At 32.8% G+C, this 23,374-nt stretch overlaps 1 protein-coding gene across 8 annotated transcripts in view; it reads left to right on the top strand.

The window, feature by feature from the left end:
• Positions 1-23,374, top strand: part of NBEA (neurobeachin) — a 727,838-nt gene that overhangs the window by 673,027 nt on the left and 31,437 nt on the right. For 6 of the 8 annotated variants that reach the window (XM_031960705.1, XM_031960707.1, XM_031960704.1 and 3 more), the window contains 3 exons: positions 16,194-16,283; positions 18,314-18,506; positions 20,997-21,068. In XM_031960705.1, the coding sequence (XP_031816565.1) occupies positions 16,194-16,283; positions 18,314-18,506; positions 20,997-21,068 (355 nt within the window). The remainder of the gene's footprint in view (positions 1-16,193; positions 16,284-18,313; positions 18,507-20,996; positions 21,069-23,374) is intronic. The other 2 variants (XM_031960710.1, XM_031960706.1) reach the window with 1 other exon arrangement.

Genomic DNA, 23,374 nt, shown 5'->3' with positions numbered 1-23,374 from the left:
TAAAAATTGACGCTTTGACAGCATAGGATCTCTGGCTGAGAAAATTATGACAGCTTAACTCATCTTGTACTTGTAAAGCAGTAATTGATAATGAACTTTATCATGACAGCCTTCTCCCGTGGTGAAACATGACAGAACAGTCCTAGTACAAAGCCAGTATCTCTTTCCTCAATATGTAAACACCAAATATAGTGGATATTTGATGATATTTCAAATTGTCTTAGCTCTTGATTTACATCATAATCTGGACTTTTTTTCCCCATGGATGAGCTAAAGTATTGGCTGAGTTTAAGTAAAGTTTAGAATGTTAATACTTAAAAAATCATTGAGAATATCACATTCAGTTTTGTGCCATCTTATTTATTCTATTCTTTGCTTCACATGTTAAGGTATACTCTCACCTCTATGCCTAATTAGTGGCAAGGCTGCAACAAAAACTAAGGCCGCCTTACCTCTAAGCCAGTATTTTTTTTGTACTTTTTTTTTTTTTTTGTCATTTGATTGTATTTTATTTTCTTTCTCATTTTTTCCTTTTTGATCTGATTTTTTTAAATAACTTTTTATTGACAGAACCCATGCCAGGGTAATTTTTTACAACATTATCCTTTGCACTCACTTCTGTTCCAATCTTTCTCCTCCCTCTCTCCACACCCTCCCCCAGATGGCAAGCAGTTTTATACATGTTAAATAGGTTACAGTTTATCTTAGATACAATATATGTGTGCAGAACTGATACAATATATGTGTGCAGAACTGAACAGTTCCCTTGTTGCACAGGGAGAATTGGATTCAGAAGGTAAAAATAACCCGGGAAGAAAAACAAAAATGCAAACAGTTTACATTCAATTCCCAGTGTTCTTTCTTTGGGTGTAGCTGCTTCTGTCCATCCTTGATCAGTTGAAACTGAGTTAGATCTTCTCTTTGTCGAAGAAATCCACTTCCATCAGAATACATCCTCATACAGTATCATTGTTGAAGTATATAATGATCTCTTGGTTCTGCTCATTTCACTTAGCATCAGTTCATGTAAGTCTCGCCAATCCTCTCTATATTCATCCTGCTGGTCATTTCTTACAGAACAATAATATGCCATACCATTCATATGCCACAAGTTACCCAACCATTCTCCAATTGATGGGCATCCATTCATTTTCCAGTTTCTAGCCACTACAAACAGGGCTGCCACCAACATTTTGGCACATGCAGGTCCCTTTCCCTTCTTTAGTATCTCTTTGGGATATAAGCCTAGTAGTAACACTGCTGGATCAAAGGGTATGCACAGTTTGATAACTTTTGGGGCATAGTTCCAAATTGCTCTCCAGAATGGCTGGATTTGTTCACAATTCCACCAACAATGCATCAGTGTCCCTCTTTTCCCACATCCCTTCCAACATTCCGCGTTATCTTTCCCTGTCATTGTAGCCAATCTGACAGGTGTGTAATGGTATCTCAGAGTTGTCTTAATTTGCATTTCTCTGATTAATAATGATTTGGAGCATATTTTCATATAGCTACAAATAGTTTTAATTTCTTCGTCTGAGAATTGTCTGTTCATATCTTTTGACCGTTTATCAATGGGAGAATGGCTTGATTTCTTATAAATTAGAATCAATTCTCTATGTATTTTGGAGATGAGGCCTTTATCAAAACCTTTGACTGTAAAAATGTTTTCCTAGTTTATTGCTTCCCTTCTTTTTTTTTTTCTTTTTTTTTTTTTTATTATAGTAACTTTTTATTGACAGAATCCATGCCTGGGTAATTTTTTTTACAACATTATCCCTTGCACTCACTTCTGTTCCGATTTTTCCCTCCACTCCCTCACCTAGATGGCAAGCAGTCCTATATATGTTGAATATGTCCTAGTATATTGCTTCCCTTCTAATCTTGCCCGCATTAGTTTTGTTTGTACAAAAACTTTTCAATTTCATATAATCAAAATTTTCTATTTTGTGGTCAATAGTGATCTCTAGTTCTTCTTTGGTCATAAATTCCTTCCTCTTCCACAGGTCTGAGAGGTAAACTATCCTATGCTCTTCCAATTTATTTATAATCTCATTCTTTATGCCTAGGTCATGAACTCATTTTGACCTTATCTTGGTATATGCTGTTAAGTGTGGGTCAGTGCCTAGTTTCTGCCATACTAATTTCCAATTTTCCCAGCAATTATTGTCAAATAGTGAGTTCTTATCCCAAAAACTGGGGTCTCTGGGTTTGTCAAACACAAGATTATTAAAGTTATTGGCTGTTTTGTCCTTTGAACCTAACCTATTCCATTGATCAACTAGTCTATTTCTTAGCTAATACCAAATGGTTTTGGTAACTGCTGCTCTATAATATAATTTTAGATCTGGTACAGCTAAGCCACCTTCATTTGATTTTTTTTTCATTGATTCCCTTGAAATTCTTGACCTTTTGTTTTTCCCATGTGAACTTTGTTGTTATTTTTTCTAGGTCATCAAAATAGTTTTTGGGGAGTCTGATTGGTATAGCACTAAATAAATAGATTAGTTTAGGAAGTATTGTCATCTTTATTGTATTTGCTCGCCCAATCCAAGAGCATTTAATCTTTTGCCAGTTGGTTAGATCAGGCTTAATTTGTGTGGAAAGTGTTTTGTAGTTTTGCTCATAAAGTTTCTGATTTTCCCTTGGCAGATAGATTCTTAAGTATTTTATACAATCAGTAGTTACTTTAAATGGAATTTCTCTTTGAAACTCTAACTGTTGGGTTTTGTTAGTGATATATAAGAATGCTGATGACTTTAGTGGGTTTATTTTGTATCCTGCAATTTTGCTAAAGGTGTGGATTGTTTCTAATAACTTTTTAGTAGAATCTCTGGGGTTCTGTAAGTATACCATCATATCATCAATAAAGAGTGGTAATTTGGTTTCCTCATTGCCTATCTTATTCCTTTAATCTCTTTCTCAACTCTTATTGCCAAAGCTAGCATTTCTACATTTTTTATACAATACTTTATTGAAAAAATTAGAATACTTTTACATATTTGAGCTTTAATCCTTTAAAGAACTGGGATGGCATTAGCATGCAAACTTCATCCATGAAAGCTGTCCTTCTGCCTTTTGAGAGATAACATAGTTTAAAAGTAGGCATCCTGCAGTTAATATGATGAACTTTGTTAAAGATAGCCAGGTTACTTCTCCTATTAGAGATTGTCAGTTTATTGCCAGACCATACCAAATAATTAAATTATAGTGAATATGATCTAAAAACTATTTAATAAATCATAAGTATTTTGTAATTTTTAGTGCTTCATCATTTTTTATATTGCTGTGCCCTAAATAGCAGAATATAAAAATGCTGATTATGGATTTCAAAAAAGGCATACAATCTATATAAACTGATTTTTACTATTTGTACTTTCATTTGAACAATGAAAAAATACTTTTAAATGGTTAATAAATGATTGTTTACATTGATAATCATAGAAATACTTGTATCAATCATATTACCTCATAGGCCAGATAATATGTGTATGTCAAAAAACATAACTTTTAAGTGACTATAAAATAGCTTTGTTTTCATGATAACCAGTCCAAAACATTGATCCATTAAAAATAACCACATTGGTTGTTCAGTCATATTAGCTAAAGCATTCATTTGATTAACTTAAAATTTTTTTCAACCATTTTTGTAGCACTATATAAAATCAGCTTAACTAAGCCATTTCTGTTGCATTCTTAGACACATTTTTGTCAAAACTTTCATTATGCCTAGGTTCTGAACAGTCATATTATGCAGAATACTTAGGCAAACCTATAGCCTATGTGGCCAAAATGAAAAATGATTAAAGTGACTATGTTTAACAATTCCTAAAAGCTAAACCTATAATATAGTTTTGCTAGCAGTCACAGAAATATATGATTGATGAAAAATAGCTGGTGTAGAGCTGTTTTTTAAACACAGAGTGCAATCTTGATCATATTTAAGTAATATAAAGTCATTAAAATGTGTTCTTTTATCCTATTTTTCTGTTACTGATTTTCTGGGTTTTACTTTTCTAGATTATATTTTCTTCTTTTATCTCTTTCTTTGATCTGACAAGAATAACAAAGCATCCCTTTGGATCTCTTATAGTGAAAATATGCCCACAGGACACAGAATAGATCACATCAGTTTTCACTTTATTTTCTTACTGAAATATTCCTTGCTACTACAGAGAACTGACATGATATGGCTGTCAAGAACCAACAAGACAGATATGTCTTTTGGACAAGATCTAGAATCTTGGCCTTCCTTGATGGTTAAATCCAAAATTTATGAGAAAAAAATTAATATATTTTATCATTCTGGTTTTCATAAAGACTTCTGGTGCTAGCTTCTAGCATTTGTTTGTTTTGATGTATATTACTTACTCTAGCTTTTTTCCTTTTTTATCCCCTTGCTTAGTGGTGGTAGAGTTTTGGTTTTTGTTTTTTTCCCCATTTCTGATTTCTTTGATCTGACAAGGGATTTCAAAACCACCCTTCTAGATCTGCTTGAATAAATCATACCCACAGTACTGCATATTTACAAATTCATGGAGGCCTTCTTGTCTCCACATATGGGATGGGAGATATGCTTCTCCAGGGAAGTAATTTCATGAAGAGATTATAACTAGTCAAAAACATTGATCCATTAAAAAATAATCACATTGGTTGTTCAATCATTTAGCTAAAGCAATCATTTGACTTTGATGACAAAATAGTTGATAAGGATTTCCAAAAGTCTTGAATTTGTTTCTGTAATAATTATAATAATGAGAATTTTCTTGAAATAAAAGCCTTAATAAATTCAAAAGCAAAAATCATAATGGAAATGAACAAAATAAACATCAAAATATGGAATTAAATTGAGATTCTCTTGAATTTCATAAGAATTATTTAAAAAAAAAATAAAGAACATGACCCTTGACATTAGACTGGAAAAGACCTTAGAGATCTGGTAGTCTATGTAATTCTTATTATTTATAATAAAACTTGGAGGACCAAGATGTCATCCTTCAATCTGAGAATAGAATTAATATCAAATAAAAATAGCATCAAATTTATTTTGATTAATGAATAAATCTTTAGTTGATTTAGTTTAGTTATGTTTTCCCCTAGTAATAAGAATAGTTCTTAGCTAATTCAAGCTCATCAGTTGTCTGCCTTTTAGTATAAAAGCATAAATAAATAATGCAGATATCCCAAGAATAATGTATGTCATTTAAATGAGATATACTTTTCTTTATCTACATGCTATTTTTATTGTGTGGTGTTGAAATGTGCTAATTATTGATTTTCAGAAATTAACAGCATGCAATTTAACATGCATTTAAAGTCATATTTTACTCAAGGGAAGCCAGCCTGCTGATTGTAACAGAAATAGCTGGAAGGGATTTCCTTTTCTTCTATTAACATAGATTTCAGTTATATTACATTGTTGTTACCTCAGCATAAATTAACAATTATTCAAAACACATTGTGTTGCCTCAGTTTGTTGAAGTAGATATTACTCAATCTAAGTACCTAGCCATTTCAGTTAAAGATGTTCAAGGCTTGTTTTTTAAAGGTTTTAAACATATTGATAATGTGCCTGCTTAAAGCCATTTGAATTCTGTACAGTATATCTAAATTATGGTTTTCCATTTATGTCAAGAATAGAGAGGAACATTTTAAAGCATGTCCTGCTGCCTATAACCAAACCTAATTATTTCCTTAAAATGTAAATTCAATTAAATATAAGTACATAATTTTGATTTGGAATAATTATACCACCTGCCTAAAGACTGAGTCTTTGTCTCTAAACCATAATACATATGTTTATATAAGTTAAGCGCAGCTATTTTTAACCTTTTAGTGACTAGATCTTTCTTGTTAACTAATTTTTTTAATGTGTATATAAGGAAGAAAGTTACTTTTTCTTTGTTACACATAATTCATGTCTGCGATAGGCTTAGCTATACAAATCCTGAGGCAGTAAGCACAGGGCTCATTTAAACTTGAACTGTTACAACACCCAGAATGTGTCAGAGAAGACTGCCTTTTACATGTGTGTTTGTGACAGTAAGCTACACGAGGGCAGGGATTGTATGTTATTCAAACAGAACATAAAATATTGCTGCACACATAACTGGTATTTAAAAAAAAAAAAAAAAAAGAAGGTATTAAGTAAAGAATGAGTAGCACTATCCTGCCTTTGTGCTACTCACCCTCCCTGGCCTAATGAGTAAATTCAGAGCTTCTGGTCTCAGTGTGAGTCACCAAATTTATGTCTTAATTCTTTTCTTGAAGACAAACATGAATGGGTAAGAGACGTTACAGCTTCTTTCACTGGCCTATACATGTGCTTTTTTATCACTCAGACAAACTAAAAGTTCTATAATACTGGACCTGGAATCAAAATGACTCATCTTTCTGAAGTCAAATATGACCTCAAAAACTTACTAGCTGTATGAATCTTGGCAAGTCACTTCACCCTGTTTGTCTCAGTTTCCTTATTTGTAAAATGAGCTAGAGAAGGAAATGGCAAACCCCTGTAATATCTTTGCCAGAAAAACCCCAAGTGGAATAAGATTTGGACATGGCTGAAAAATAATTGAACAGCGACACATTCAGTCTTCAAACACAAATGGCAACCTTGACATAATCAGTGAAATTAGTCTATACTCCTCTTTCCACCAAAATGTTTCTCATATTCTAATTTGTATATAATTTAATGTTTATAGAGCAAAAAATAGTCAAATATGAATATTTGCCTGATTTACTTTGCTTTTATTTTTCTAGCATTAAAAAAAATCACATATGATCTTGCCTTATTATAATTTAAATTATTTAATATTAATCACATATGATCTTGCCTTATTATAATTTAAATTATTTAATATTATTATATCATTAATATACATAATTATATGTGTAATTATCATATATAATATATTCATAATAATAAATAATTAAATTAAATAAGTAATAAATAATTTAAATAAGTTTAAATAAAATAAAAATCAAAGTGTTATCACTTAAAGTACTTTAAAAACTAGCAGTCTTTTGCATCTTTTTCTTTCTATTGAGTATTATCTTGAAAAAATAACAAAATACAGTATAAATGGTGTATCCTTTTTCGCCTGAAGAAATAAATTTTCTAGGAATTGAATTCTTTATCTCAATCTACATAAGAAATAAAAAATATTGGTCAAGTATTATATAACAAAGATACTCAAATGTTTTCTGTGATTTGTCTTATGGAGTTACCAACATGATACTCAAAAACTTAGGTGAAAAATAAAATATTTGCCAACAGAAAACAATATGATTTTTTTTCTTACTAGTTTTTTCATTGATCAATTATTTTCATACTTTGTCAGCCCAATATATTATACTGCATTAAAAGAAATCACCTGTTTCATTCATGTGTGCTAATTTTTCTCATTCAAATTTATTTTTTATTAATTTTATCAAAAAAAAAATCCACCTTCTCTCTCAACACTGTCTCCCCAAATGAAAAAGAAAAAAAATAACAAAACCTTATTATAAACATGTATAGTCAAGCAAAGCATTTTCTTATTGGCCATATCTTTTAAAAAAAAAAAAAAAAAAAAAAGCACATTTCATTATGCACTAAGCCTTTGATCTCTCTCTAAAGAGGTAGGTGGCATGTTGAAACCAAATTTTAATGTTTTTATGGCTCAAATATAGGAAAGAATGAATTAAATTAGCCACTTGTTGGCCATAATTATTATATTAAATTTTGGATTTTATCCATTTTTTTTTTTTTTGCTAAGCATTATCTGCTTGATTGTCTGAAAAGTAACGTTTTGGAAAGAACAAGCATCAAATTGTAAAGCCATCATAGAAAAGTATCTCTAGGTTAAGTTCAAAAGCAAGGTTAAAGAGTCATTTGGGAATTTGGTAGAAGACAGCTTTCCTATCTTCCCTGCATGAAAAAATATGTTAATAGTACCCCACCAGACACAAAGGGAAAATAAGGATAGTATTAGGTACTTATATTTACATAGCTAATTTTTAAAGACTCTAGAATAAGAATTTGTATACTTAATTTTTTCCTACCATTTCTTTTTTCTTTTTTTTCTAGAAGCAAAATCTTATCTAAGTATAGGGTCAGTCTGTAATGTTTTTTATATGACAATAAAGAAGTGAAGGTATGATTTCATTGATAAGAATTCCTGGGTACCTTTTCTGCAATTTATAATCTTAGTTAACTAGAGTACTTAGAGACTTAAATGATATGACTAATTACATAGGCAGCATATGTCTGTCCAGGTCAGAACTTGAACCCATATCCTCCTAAACTTCAAGACCAGCTCTCTATTCAATACATCATGCATCCTCTCCAGGTTTTTCTAATTCCTGTATTTAGTCATACCAATAGGATTGTGCACATTTCACTTCCTCCAGGGAGAATAATACTGTGATATTGTTTTATAACTATATTTTGGTCAAGAGGAAAATATGGTTTAGTTGGGGGTTTGGAGACATTACTGAATGGGCGAAGAGAAAGAAAGATACAAGAAAGAAAGGAAGAGGTGCCTTTATAAAGAGCTTTACATGAATTATTTAATTTGAGCACAAAAATCCAGTAAGGTAGATATTACTGATGATGATGATACAGCATATTAGGAAACTGAGACCAAAGAGGTAAAGGGACTTACATGACATAGAGCTCTTTATTGTTGTTTAGTCTTTTTCAATGGGGTCCAACTCTTCATGACTCCATTTGGGGTTTTCTTGGTAAGGATACTGGAGTGGTTTACCATTTTCTTCTCCAGCTCATTTTATAAATGAGGAAACTTGAGTTAAATGACTTGCCCAGGATCACATATGGGTATCCGAAGTCAGAGTTGAACTCAGGACTTCCTGGCTCCAGGCTTGGTGCTCTATCACTGCTCCACCCAGCGGTCCTGATGGAATTCTTAAGAGACTGTAATTGTCAAAACTCAGGTTTACCTGATTCCAAGTCCAGAGCTTTTACTATCCTACCTCAGGAAGAATATAATATCACTAATAGAAATGTTTGGTGTTTAGTAATTTTTTTTAATATTCATAGACTCATCAGATTTAAGACCTTAGAGATCATCTAGTTCTTCTTCCTCGATTTAAAGATGAAAACATTATTTGTTTTAGAACTTTTCCAAGAGGAACAGTTTTTAATCATTGAAATATTCCTTTAATTTAGAGATCTATATGTACCATTGTTGGAGTGTGTATTGAGCAGCCTACTCTGTTCATTTATTCTTTCTGTACCTAATAATTCATTTCTGAGGTGGGTTCCCCAGTATAAATATTCTTTCTTTACTCTGGGAAGCTGTAACAAAACAACCTATAATTCTTTTTCTTTTTTTCTTTCTTATTATTTTTTAAAGCTTCAAGTAAGTCCCAGACAAAGAAAGTACTTTGACATAATACCCTCAGGTCTAAATCTCTCCCTTTCCTCTCCTGGAATGCTTCAACCTCAATCATCACTTCCTTACTGGAGTCCCAATAAGCACACTCAAACAAACAAATGTCTGTTGTTAACTATCCATAAAGACCCAGTAAATGTTTAAAATAGAGAAAAACAAATAAACTTTTAAGAAATGTATTTTTCTCTGTGTCCAAGAGAAAAGACTTTAGACTTCCATGAAGGATACTGATAAAAGAAAGGAAATGACAAGTAATGAAGAATTACTGTCAAGGAGGATGTATTAAGGCATTTGAACTCAAAAGAGGGTTATAACCAAGAATCTATTTTTATGCTTCTAATGACACAGCATCTGTCCAAAAGCTCCTTACATTCTCTCTGCTCACACAGTCTCATTCCCAAAGACCTGGTAATGACTCTTCATGGTGGGAAGACCCTAAGAAGCTGGGTGGAACCTGAAGAGTAGGATTTCAGGTAGAGGTAGACACTAGAAAGAATCTACACATCTCACTGAAAGCTAGGTTAATCCACTAAATTCATTTAAACTGCCTTTCTTTCTAGCTGTTCTACTACCGCTACCATCTTAATGCTACCTGGGAACATGGTTATTTATTGCTTGGCCACTAGCATTGCTTCTTTCTGAATCAAAGGATTTAATTGGGGTTCATAAAGGAATACTGAACATGGCCACATTTTTAATGTTAAATTAACACCTCATTATGGTCCTCTTGTTTTCTGTGATTATATCCTGAGTTTTTAATGCCAATTCCCTTTTAGACATATTATAGCTAGAAAAAGAAATAAGATCCAAATACATGAAAAACATTTAAACTGAAAGTGATCTCATTTTAATTCATGTTTTATAATATGTTCTTTTATATTTGCATTTTTGGAACATCTTGAATAAAAATTTTAACTAATAGCATATTAGAACATACCTCAACCCTGTAGGTTCACTCTAGTTGCATCTTGCTGAGCATCTCCTGACAATTCATGGTAGATGAATACAAATAGATACACATAAATATTACATAATAGAAAAAAACATTTGTAGCTCAATTTTGTCAAAAGTAATAAAGGTTTACCACTATAGGATGTCTGTGTGAATGTGTGTGTGTCTGTGTGTGTGTGTGTACTGGGCACATGACAATTTTTAGTTGTTTTGCTTTTCTATTTTGCATTTAAGTATTAAATATATATAGAAAATTGTCATGTACCTGGCAGAGAACATCAGGAAGGATTCAAATGTGTAAAAAAAAGTTTCCATTTCAAGAAATATATAAGTATATAGCATATGTAATAATAGAAGACATTGTATTCCTAACACTCCATCTTTGCTTCCTTGTAGGTTTTCTTTTATTCTTTGCTATAAGCAAAAAAATTTAAAAGTAAACTGTGGTATCATTAGTACATAATAATATCTCAAGTTTTATATCTTTCAAAGAGTTGCCAATCACATGTCCAGCAAGCACAATGTTTGGGGGCTATCAATTGTGTTCATTGGGTAAAAATTGAGAATATTAAGAATTCATATTCTTGTTATGTAAAACTCAACCCAGTAGGATACTACTAAGGAGGAGTGAACTGATCCATATTAGAAATGATACAAGTCAGACCTGTATATGTCAGTAATGGGACTGGTCCCATGGGTACCTACAAGACAGATCCAATGAACAAGATAGGAAGACCCAGTCTCAAAAAAATTACCCCAAGATATCCAGAAAGGAATTTTATAAATTTTTTCCGATGTAACTTTTCAGAACATATTTTTTATTTTAATACTAAAATGAAAGTTTGCTGTTATTTAAGTACCCTCATGAAGTATGCAGATTACTATTCTTTTATGCCTTACATAGTATTTCTTGTCTATATCCTTCCAAAATTCCCTTTGGAACAGGAATTCTTTTTTTTTTCAATTTTTAATAGCCTTTTATTTACAAGTTATATGCATGGGTAATTTTACAGCATTGACAATTGCCAACCTTTTGTTCCAATTTTTCCCCTCCTTCCCCCTACCCCCTCCCCTAGATGGCAGGATGACCAATACATGTTAAATATATTAAAGTATAAGTTAAATTCAAAATAAATATACATGTCCAAACTGTTATTTTGCTGTACAAAAAGAATCGGACTCTGAAATATTATACGATTAGCCTGTGAAGGAAATCCAAAATGCAGGCAGGCAAAAATATAGGGATTAGGAATTCAATGTTATGGTTCTTAGTTATCTCCCAGAGTTCTTTTGCTGGGTGTAGCTGGTTCAATTCATTACTGCTCTGTTAGAACTGATTTGGTTCATCTCATTGCTGAAGATGGCCAGGTCCATCAGAATTGATCATCATATAGTATTGTTGTTGAGGTATATAATGATCTCCTGGTTCTGCTCGTTTCACTCGGCATCAGTTCATGTAACTCTCTCCAGGCCTTTCTGAAATCATCCTGCTGGTCATTTCTTATAAAATAATAATATTCCATAACATCCATATACCACAATTTATTCAGCCATTCTCCAATTGATGGGCATCCCCTCAGTTTCCAGTTTCTGGTCACTACAAAGAGGGCTGCCACATTCTTGCACATACAGAGCCCTTTCTCTTCTTTAATATCTCTTTGGGATGTAAGCCCAGTAGTAACACTGCTGGATCAAAAGGTATGCACAGTTTGATAACTTTTTGAACATAGTAGAACAGGAATTCTTAAGTTTTATGTCTTAAACTAGGTAAAGCCTATGAACTCCTCAGAATAATGATTTTAAATATATAAAATAAAATACAGAGAATTAGAATGGAAACCAGGAACATTGAAGTATGGTTGTGAGAGTGGTTGAAGTATGTGCTTGTGTGTGGACAAGTTGATGGGTCTTACTTAGGTAAAGAACTCTTGCTTTGGAAGATCTACACAGCATGTGAGAGGCTTCCGTTTGGTCTTTTAGGATTTTATGCATTCATAAAATCTCTTATCTAGAAGGCACCCTAAATCCCATTTAGCCCAACCTGTGCTTGAATTATAGTCTCCTCTACAGTTCTAAAGACAGTGGTCATCCTGCTGCACTTGAAAACCACTGTTAAGCATAATATCTTTGCCCTTTACCAGTCCATTCCACATTAAAACGACTCTGTGTTTGCCTATATGTCAATCCTGAGTATTTCTTTTTCCAGCTTCCATCCTTGGCTCCCAATTCTCTTTGAGGCCAAGCAGAACAAGTCATCATTATTTTATCCTTTTCAGATTCTTCAAGTTAATTATCATGTCTTTTATTTTCCAGCTAATAAGGTACAAATAGAGTTCATTGTTGAGTAGTAATATGATCAGTTTTATATTTCAGGAAAATCACTTGAGCAACTTTGTGGTCAGCTAGCATCTGTGAAACACCTTTTCTATACCAGGCACTGTGCTAAACACTGAGGATATAAAGAGAGGCAAAAGACAGTCTCTGCCTTCAGGGACCTTAAAGTCCAGTGGCCTTGGGTGGGGCTCAATCATAGGGGCCCTGACATAGATTTCAATTCTTCCATGACTTATTAAGAGATCTTCATGAGTTATGATAAAAAAAATAATAATTCATTACTTTTTGGTCAGTCTGCTGATGAGTCTTTCTCAGGTTACCTAAGTTGGTCCTTGGACAATAGATATGTAATAGTCTTTCCAGATTGCTAGGTCTCGTCAGTACTTATGCTCCCCTTAACAATCTTTGTAAAGCCAATTTTATCTCCACAACTAATTTCTTCCAGTGGTTTTCTCAGCTTTTGATAGCAGATGCCTTATGTCCAATCTTTTGACAATATTCTAATATTTCTTGTTTCATAGAATCATTGATTTCTATTTTCTGCCTTCCAAATACAGCTAGCATCATTCTGGGCTTGCTGCCCAGAGTGTCATGCTGCTTTATCTTTCCCACCCAGAAATTCTCCTGAAGTTTTGGAATATTTTTTCTCTCTGCAATATCTTGATATGTTCCACTCACTGCTAGTATCAGTGACTGACTAGCACTTCAATTCCATTTAGCCAATGAATATCAATTAGCTTTTAAAAAGAAGTATTTTCTTCATAGATGTAGCAAGAACAAAAGTGAACATTTCCCCAGAAGTACTTTGGAAAACAAGATTCATGCCTTCAGGGAGAGTTCAGATCTACCCTCAAACATTTACTAGTTGCATAACTTTGAGAAAAGGACTTAACCTGTTTGCCTTAATTTCCTCAACTATAAAATAGAGCTAATAATAATACCTATTTCCCAGGATTCATGTGAGGATCAAGTGGGATAAAATTTGTAAAGTATTATCACAGTGCCTAGCATTTAGACACTGTATAAATGCTAGCTATTATTATTAATAGTAATAATAAGGATGATGCTTTAGAGAAAAAATATAATTTAGGGTTTTGCTTTTGAAATATTTAAAATTTATTTCCTATCTAATGCTTCAAAAATTCATTTTATCATGTGCTTGAAAGTATATATAATGAAGTACTGCCTAAGAATTTTTCTTTTAGTAAATGTTATTTGATAACAGTGAAGAACTCATATGTTGTCAGAGGAGATACAAACAGTAGCTATATTAATGTTACTATATCCTTTTTAAAAGTCATTTTGTCAATATACACTTTGGGGTCTCACAGAAGTTATTATAATATAGAGGTTTTTATGGGTGTTAGCATTTCTTTTCTGAGGGGAAATAGTGTGTTTCTGATTTATACTGTATAATGAGTATCTTTCAGCTCTGTTCTTTTGGGAAATCCTAGATGTGAGCTATACTATTACTATCAGTAATTATTCCAGGGGTACCAGGGTGAAAGTTATAATAAACCAAAAAAGATGATCAAAGAAGTCTGATCTTCAGATGCTCTTCACAATGAACCTGGTCATCGCACAAATGGATCCAGGGCATCATGCAATCATGGTGAAAGAGAGGGTGAAGCCCCCAGAGCCACAAACACAGGAGAAGTTGTTAAGAGTTAAATGGAGAAGAAATAAGACAACAATTCTTGCCCTTAAATTCATACTGCCATAGCAATCGTTACTGTAATTTCAAGTCTTCTTTTTCATGAATAAAATTAAAGCACATTCGAATTAGAAAAATGTGAAATATGCCTGCTGCTGCACATTTTTAATGAGTATAAACATAGACTTCAATCAGTATTTATTATTACAGAGCATTTTGCTACTATCAATACATTAAACTAGGTAATGGGCATTTGCTTTTTATAGAACATTCCTAACCATAAAATTACTGTTTCCTTTTTCAAAATAATTTTTAAATGTTTGTAATACAAATGAATTTAAACATATATACTCTCTTCCCCCACTCCCTTTCATTATCATAAATCTCCCACTAGGCTGCAAAGTCAAATAATATTTATATAAGTAGAATTTAGTTGAGTTAGTCTTTGCTTATGAGTGGACACCATGCAAACAAATGTGTGCATGAAAATTGGACAGCATTTAGAAATACAATACACTTCAGTGCCTACATAAGGAAAAGAACTGGAGTTCCATTTATGCACCCATTAAAATATGTGGCTAATGATGCATTCATGTTTAATATTGCTAATAAATTTAACAATTCGCATTTTTATTGATAAACATTTTCTTGAAATGTAGTCCAGGCAGACAAATTGTTAAATTTTAACACTTTATAAATGAGAATTGCAGAAGCTGATATAATTAGTTAGTAGCAACACTATATTATAAGAGACCTTCACCAACTTACCTGACTTTTTAAAGCCCTAACCAGTGATTTTCATATTTCACTTTTACGAGCAACCAAATTGCACACAATTTTCAGGAGAAAATAAGTGTGGTAACAAAATAATGATCATAATAAATACTAAGTTTCTGCTTGTCCACTGAAATTACATACTTATATTTCAAGATAAAATATTTCTCTGTGAGTCTAGCTAATACACTGAAGTATTTTGCTCTTCAAATGTTAAAAGTGTAGAGGAAATTTCATTTAATAATCCTTTGGAAAATTGCACAAGAACATATTGTGTGAAGCATAGAATTCACGTTTATTTAGAGTTAAAATCTAAAAAATATTTTTCCACTAGATGTAATAAAATATTGTTACTGTTTCTATCTCCCTATACTTTTAAGAAATAGAGTCATGCAGGGTGCTTTAAATATTTCCCCTTTTCCCTTTTGGGGAGTCCAATCTGCAGTGTGATTAAAAATTATAATAGATGAATTACCACTCTCAAAAGTAGCAACAAAAATTCTAAAAGACAAAGGCACGATAAGCTAAAACAGCATAATATCTTTTAAAAAAAAATAAAAATTTACCAAGATTACAAGTGTGCATTTAATATTCTGCTCTGACATCCTCAGACATGGTTGATGAGAATGTGTGATTTGGGGAAGTAATTTTATTTTGTTATTTATTTGCTTTATTTTTCCATTTCTTCCTATTAAGATTCCAGAGGCTTTTTTTATTAGAGATCCTCATACTTTTCTTCTTACAAAGGATTTTATTAAGGTATATGTGTTGCAGTTTAGTGTTAAGAAATTTCCCCAATCCTTGGCTGCATGTCATCACAGGTTAACATTCTCACATGTACCCTTAGCTACTGGAAATATGAATGGTTATCTGGATAACTGCAGCATGCTTGAAAAGAGAAGCAAAGCTTGTCGACAAAATACTAACACTTGGATAAGTCTGCGCCCTGGGAGAAGGGCACCACGTGAATCTTCTAGACTTTTTTCATGGCTGACTTGGGATATGCTTGCATTGTCAGAAACTGTGTTGACCTACCTCTTTGATGCATATTGATTATGACAATCACTCTTCTTTTCCTGCAGGCCATGGAGGCACAGATACAGAACTTTGGACAGACGCCATCTCAGTTGCTTATTGAGCCACATCCACCTCGGAGCTCTGCCATGCACCTGGTGAGACATCAGCCTGTAGGAAACTTTTTATTTCCTTTTTGCCTGAGTACCTTTTATAGGTCATATGAAATACCTGTTTAGGCAAACTTTAAAAAAAATGCTTTTTACTTCATTCATTTACATCTTGACTCTCCCTAGAGAGAAAAGTTGGATTTATGTATACTTTATTGGATTGATCTTTTTTGTATTCGCAGAAACATTTTACCTTCTACTTATCTTCCATTTTCTGTCTTACCCTCTTGTTGTATAAACTCACATTCATAATAAGTGAATTTCAAGAAAAGGAATAAACATTTACAAGTGTTTCTGTGATGATGTGTACATGATAAAAGCAAAGAATTAGTGATCTAATTATATGAATTTCTTTCCTTTATTCAGGGGAAACAGTAGAGGCATTCTTCTGACTTTAGTCTTAAACAACAAAATTTATTCCCAAAAGTAAAATATTGATTTTTTTCATAAATAGTTTTGATAAAAAGGTCCGTTAGATACATATATTGATGTAGTACTTTATTTTCAATACCCTTTCAAATTGAAATTTCCTGAGAAACCTAATATATTTAACAATTACAGTTTTCAGTGACTTTTATATTAACAGTGAACTAATAAAACTGTGTTTACACTGTAGCAAGATATCTGGCCAATTGTAGTCAAAGTAAGATTTAAAAAAAAAAAAGGAATTTCAGATTATGGTCCATAACACACATGTAGGCCATCTTCTATTCAATTATTTATTTAGTGATTAAGGCCATACATGCACCAATGGTGTATATTTAATCATACTTTTAATAACAGATTCAGGGATCTTGGAGAGGGAGGATTGCCATCTGTTTCAATTTTCATCATATTTTGCCCTGAAAAGGCAGGGGCACCAGGTCAGATGGTTGTACAAAATCATTATGGCTGTATGATAAACCATTCACTGGCTGAAGTTTTTCTTTGTTGAGACAGACCTGATGAACTTTTAATTAAACATTTTGCTAAAAATTTTCTCTTAGATGAATCAAGTTTCACTGTTAACAAGCTCCTTCCAGACACAGATTAGTTCATTCTTTCTCATAAAGTATTTGAATATTGTGTAGAAATTACTGAAGAACCTCAGAATACCCAGTGTAAAGTATTTTCAGTGAATTGTTCTGGGAATCGCCGCCAACACTTAATTTTTGAAAAAGTTTGGCAAAGGAGTTTTATTCCCAGGTTAGTCTTCTCAAATTTAAAAAATGCTTATCCTGGAGAAATGCCTAATCACAGTCATTGATTTCCTGGGGGACATTATTAGACCATAAATTGGTATGGAATTGTTTAGCTGGAACATTTAGATTTTCTCATTTCCTGTAATGGAGAATTATTAGCTAACACAAGTGACTGCAAAGCACCATAACATGAAAGTTTTGCAGGTATCAAATAATAGTAATTTTGAACATTGTATTTTCCATATCCTTTACACATAACATTCACTCAACAATTATTTGTTGATTTGTATGTTTCAGATATAAAATGTTTATCTTGACACATTTTACTAATAGTTTATAACTATAAATATCAGAAACATAGAAGTTGTTCATATGACACCAAAACAACCAATTCTAAGGTTAAAAAAAAAATAGGTAGTGGATTTTCTATAGAAGGATGGGGGCCATGCTATATTAATGATTTAATAACTCATTTATTTTCATCAGGCAAGTGATTTTTAGCCAGATCAGCTGAATTTGATAGTTAATTAGACATCAAAAAAGAGATACTCATAGCTTGACTTTTCATTTGTTTGACTGCTGCATTTGAATTTGTACTGATTATTTTATTTTGTAACCCATGATACTGACTGTGTAAAAACCCTTATGATTCTTTCTGAATATGAATCTGCAGGCTTTGTCCTTATGTCAAAGCTCTTCTCTTTCTGTCATATTCCAATTGTTCCATTTTGCCTGTTTGTACCCATACTCTATTTAACCTCATTTTTCCTGGACCTCCTCACTAACTGTGTTATCCCTTCTGTTTCCTTCTGCTTTCCTCTCCTTTCTATTCAACAGTGTTTCCTTCCACAGAGTCCACTCATGTTTAAAGATCAGATGCAACAGGATGTTATAATGGTGCTGAAATTTCCATCAAATTCTCCAGTCACACATGTGGCAGCCAACACTCTTCCACACCTTACCATTCCTGCAGTGGTAACTGTGACTTGCAGCAGACTTTTTGCAGTAAATAGATGGCACAACACAGTAGGTATGTGCTCAGAAGCAAATGATTTATTAAACATTTCTTGAGTAGCAATAATTGTTAAGATGAAAGTGATCAAGTGAATTAAAAAAAAAACTGATTATCTGAAAGCTCTTGAAAGTGTTGGGTACACATTAGCACAGATAAATGAAGTAGACAATTGAAGTTTTAAAAATAATTCAGATCCCTAAAAACATTTTAACTTTAGTTATTTAGAAACATAGAGGGGAACTGTTTGGTGCTGTGGATAGAGCACCAGCCCTGTAGTCAGGAGGACCTGAGTTCAAATCCAGCCCAACACATATTAGGCTGTGTGACCTTAGACAAGTCACGTAACCCCAGTTGCCTCACCAGGGGGGAAAAAACACAACAATCAAATATTGAGTTTATATAAATACGTTTTTATACCTGAATCCTCTGGATTATTCTGTTTTCCCTCTTTACTTTGGTATTTGTATATATAGTATTCTTTAGGAAGTCATTTTCTTTTTAAATTCCAACCACTACATGAAGAATGGTACATTAAGGTTTTATATTTCCAAGGCAGAACTGGATATGACCAAACAATTTGATTAGTCAAATTCATTAATGTTTATTAAACAGTTCCAGCCAAGGATTATACAAGTGAATTTTTCTAATATACTCAACTTTTAATTTAAAACTAGACAACCATCTTTTTCAGCTTGTCTCATGGAAATTCCTTAAAATGTTTCTTTGGTTGATATTGCTATCATTACATTTAAGGAGGCAAAGCTTCTTTAATCCATTTTGAAATTATAGTAAAAAATCACAAAAAAAAAAATTTGATTGTTTTTAACCACGTGCCTCTCACATATGCACCAGAAATTATAAATAAGTTAAAAATTAATCCTTTCATATTATGATTTTAGCTAAGCTAAGATCTGATCTGTTTCAGAATCTGTACCTTTTCCCATGAGAAGCCAAGAAGATTTTTCACCTGGTTTCACCTAGGATAGAGTCAATGAAAAGTCAGTCAACAAGAATTTATTTAGCATTTATTATTTGCTAGGCACTGTGCTAGCACCAAGGATAAAAAAAACAAAAAACAAAAACAAAGTCTTTACCCTCTAGGAGTTTACATTCTAATGGTGGAGAAAACATTCAGATAACAAAGGGATAAACATTCATCTATCCCATTTAGGAACAGAAACAGGAATAAAAGGGGAAAGTAATACAGCTTGTAGATAAGTTACATAAAGAACAGTATACCTTGGAGTCTTATTTGTTAGTTGTTCCTATTGTTATTGTTGCTTAGTTGTTTCAGTCCTGTCTAGTTCTTCCTGTTGTTATAATTTACTGATTATTATATTATCTCTTGATATGTCATTAACTCAGTATGTGCTTTAGAATTGTGTGTTTTTAATTTTCTGTTCATTAGTTTGTCAGTCTACAAAATTTGACAATCAAAAAGTAAATACGAAAAACTTTAACCTATTATTAGTAGGGCATTGGAAGCCTGAGAAAAATGACAAAAGTATGAAAGATGCTCTTAGAATGCCCAATCGTAGGAGGGAACTCTTTGGCAGCCCAGTTCAGGAAACACTATAAGCCATGCTATATGGCATTAAATTCAGGTTCCATGTATATGCTCTTTCCACATTTTTATGGGTAGAATCTATATGCAATTTATAAATAGGAAAAGAGTTTAAATTATTGTCCCTCCTCATTGTTATAAAATCCACATAAAAAAAGCTTCATGTAAACCATTGCTGCCATCCAGGAGAATTCAGAATAGAACCAGGAGGACTTTGGTTCATTTACCCCTCTGACATATCCTGGTTGTGGGACAAATTTCTATATCTCTCAGTGTTCTTTGAACACTGTAAATAAAAACAGACAGACTGTAAATAAAAAATGCCAACCTGCTTTGGTAGAAGGAATTTCTTATTCAGGAGTTAAAAACACCAGTGAAATTATGGGTCCATTTGCTGTTCTTAGATTCCATTCAATATGCTTCTGAATTCTCACTGTCAAGTTTCTTAGAATTTGAGCAACTCCCAACTAAAAGAATGGAATGATTTTAGTATGGAGAGAATGAGAAAGTTAAGACTATCTGAACATCCAAAGTAAAAGAGAAAATTTTAAGGAAAATCCCTGATTGATAGAGACCCAAAAAAAATTGATCTAAATTATACAATAGTTGATTCAAAATGGTAAATGTCTTAGTTAATTTCAACAGCCTTTAATGATAACCCTCAAAGGTTATCTATAAAAACAGTATAGTGTACTACTCAAATGTTACACATAAAACATTTTGGAAAACACTACTTAAATTTTAGTACTCTTATCCTTAGAGGCGGTAAAATAATTTCATCAAAAGCAGCTATATACATGTATGTGTATAGATGAATGAATATATATATATATGTGCATGTGTATTATGTACATAGTACATAATCTTAAAAAACTTTTAATAGGTAAAAAATCATTTTACATAATAGTTTATAATAGTTTTATTTATTCTTTCATCTTTAGGCCTCAGGGGAGCCCCAGGATATTCCTTGGATCAAGCCCATCATCTTCCCATTGAAATGGATCCTTTAATTGGTATGTAAAACTTGAAATATGGTAAAAAACATTTCCTAGGACAATAAGCCTCCATGTTTTTTGTATGGTCATATTTTGCACAAAGCCAAATATCTATTATAACAAGATTAAATTACAACTCTTAGCATATATCCGTACAAATGGGTAAGGCATTAAACCCATCTAGGCCTCATTCTTCTCATCTGTAAAATGGAGCAGAGGGATGTATTGACATCTAAAGTCCCTTCTAGCTCTAAATCTGTGCTCTATGATCTAGAAAGAATCTGGGTAACTAGAAAGTGCCCTAAAGTAGGTGGTGTCCTAAGTAGAAACAGAGAAGTTAGGAAGAGGGAAAGGTTTGGTAGAGAGAATTGGAAATAATGAGGTCCTTAATATTTGTGATTGAGATGTCTATAAAACATCTAGGAGAAGCTATCCATCATGAGCTGGTAAGATATAAGTTGGGTTCAAAATTATATCTTTTTGATATCTCTAGATATCAAATCTCTAGAAAAGAGTGTAAATGGAAAGAGAAAGCCCAGGATAGAGCCCTCAGCAAACATCCATGCTAAGGAAAAAGATGATGAATGATGATCCAGCAAGGGAAATTGAAGAGTGAACAAAGAACGAAGCAGGAAAAAGCCTGAAAAAGTAGGAAAAGACAAGAAAACCAGGGGAGAAGCAAGTCCAGTTGTGGGTATCAATAATATAAAAGGCTGATGAGATCAAGAGAATGCAGTGGATAGAGAGTGTCGGCCCTGAAGTCAGGAGGACCTGAATTCAAATCCGGCCTCAGACATGTAATACTTCCTAGCTGTATGACCCTGGGCAAGTCATTTAACCCCAGTTGCCTGGTGGCAGGAGGGGGAGAGATAAGGTGCAGAAAGGATTTTGGAATGTAGCAGTTGAAATCATTTGTGATTCTGAACAGAGCAATTTCATTAGAGAGGTAAAGGATAAAGCTAATATTTTAGGGTGTTGAGAAGTGAATGAGAGGCAAGGAGTGGAGGCAGTGAATCTGGTGGACTTTTTAGAAGTTTGACTGAATAGAAAAAACACAGGATAATAGGTTGTCTTGAAAATGCTCAGTGGGGCTACCACAAAGTTTTAAAAATGAAAATACCAAAGGTTTCCATGTTAGGTAGACATTGTTTCTTACAACTTTGGTATATTAGATTATTCCCAGTATAAACTGATTTAAGTTGTGGGGAAAAAAGGAGTAGGTTATTTCTTTTTTGTCACTTCATCTATATAAGACATCTATATATCTGTCTCCAATGAAGAGGTTCCCTCTAAATCAGCAGAAGCTCTACAGCTTACTGTCTTAGATGCCTAAGATGATAGCCAGCATGTATAAGCATCTGGGTCATCCTGACCACTCTCCTCTACTCCACACTTCCTCTCCTATAAATTGAAGAGAGAAGAAAAAAAATTGAAGAGAGGATTTTAATAGAGATAAAAATGAATTTTCAATTGATCTCATTGTGTAAGTATATTAAAGGAAATTGGGGGGGGGACTGAAAATTATGTAAATTTTATACAGTGATGCTTTTGTGGTACATTTAGCAAGTATTAGTTCAGGACTTTATATAAGACATAGTATTACTGAACCACCATTAATAAGGTTAAGGCATGCACTTTGATTTTCTGGTAGTTATGATGGATTTGTATTAACATTTTTTCACAGAACCCAAATGTCATGTATTTGCAAGATAATCAGTCAGTCTTAAGGGGTCAGTATGTGGTCTCAGAACTAATTAGACCTTACTGATCCACAAAAAGACCTGAGTGACCCATCATGTATGGTTATTCCTTTTTATCACCCTACTTGTATCAATATGCATGTTGCCTAGAGACTGGGGATTGAAAGAGAAAGTGCAAGAGGCAGAGAGCCCAAATTATAGTCCTCTCCTTGCGACTTACTAATTGTATGACCTGAAGAAAGTCATTTAATCTTTGTGAGTCTCCATTTCTCCACAACCTGTAGTATTTGATAATACTAATAATATTTGCCCTGGCCTACTTTACTGACTTTGATACTAAAAATCAATAAAATGCTTTGTGTAAACTATGAAGCATATCTAAATGCAAATTATTATTATTGTTTCATTCATTATTAGATCTTTTCTGGTTTTTAAGGCTAAAAATGAGATAGGATGTAAGCATTTCAATAGTTACATTAGACCTTTTTACAAAATCCTACTCAAATGCTTTTTAGAAAGAATCAACGTTAACATTAAGGAAATTTTAGGATACTCTGGTCTAGTTTGCAATCTAAAAGTCATTGCCATTGTGATTGTCAATCACAGTAGAATGTGATAGAAAAA

Source organism: Sarcophilus harrisii, chromosome 3 (genome assembly GCF_902635505.1).
Source record: "Sarcophilus harrisii chromosome 3, mSarHar1.11, whole genome shotgun sequence".
Taxonomy (NCBI): domain Eukaryota; kingdom Metazoa; phylum Chordata; class Mammalia; order Dasyuromorphia; family Dasyuridae; genus Sarcophilus; species Sarcophilus harrisii.
The sequence above is the reverse complement of the archived record's forward strand: the minus strand, read 5'-3'. Positions and strand labels throughout refer to the sequence as shown.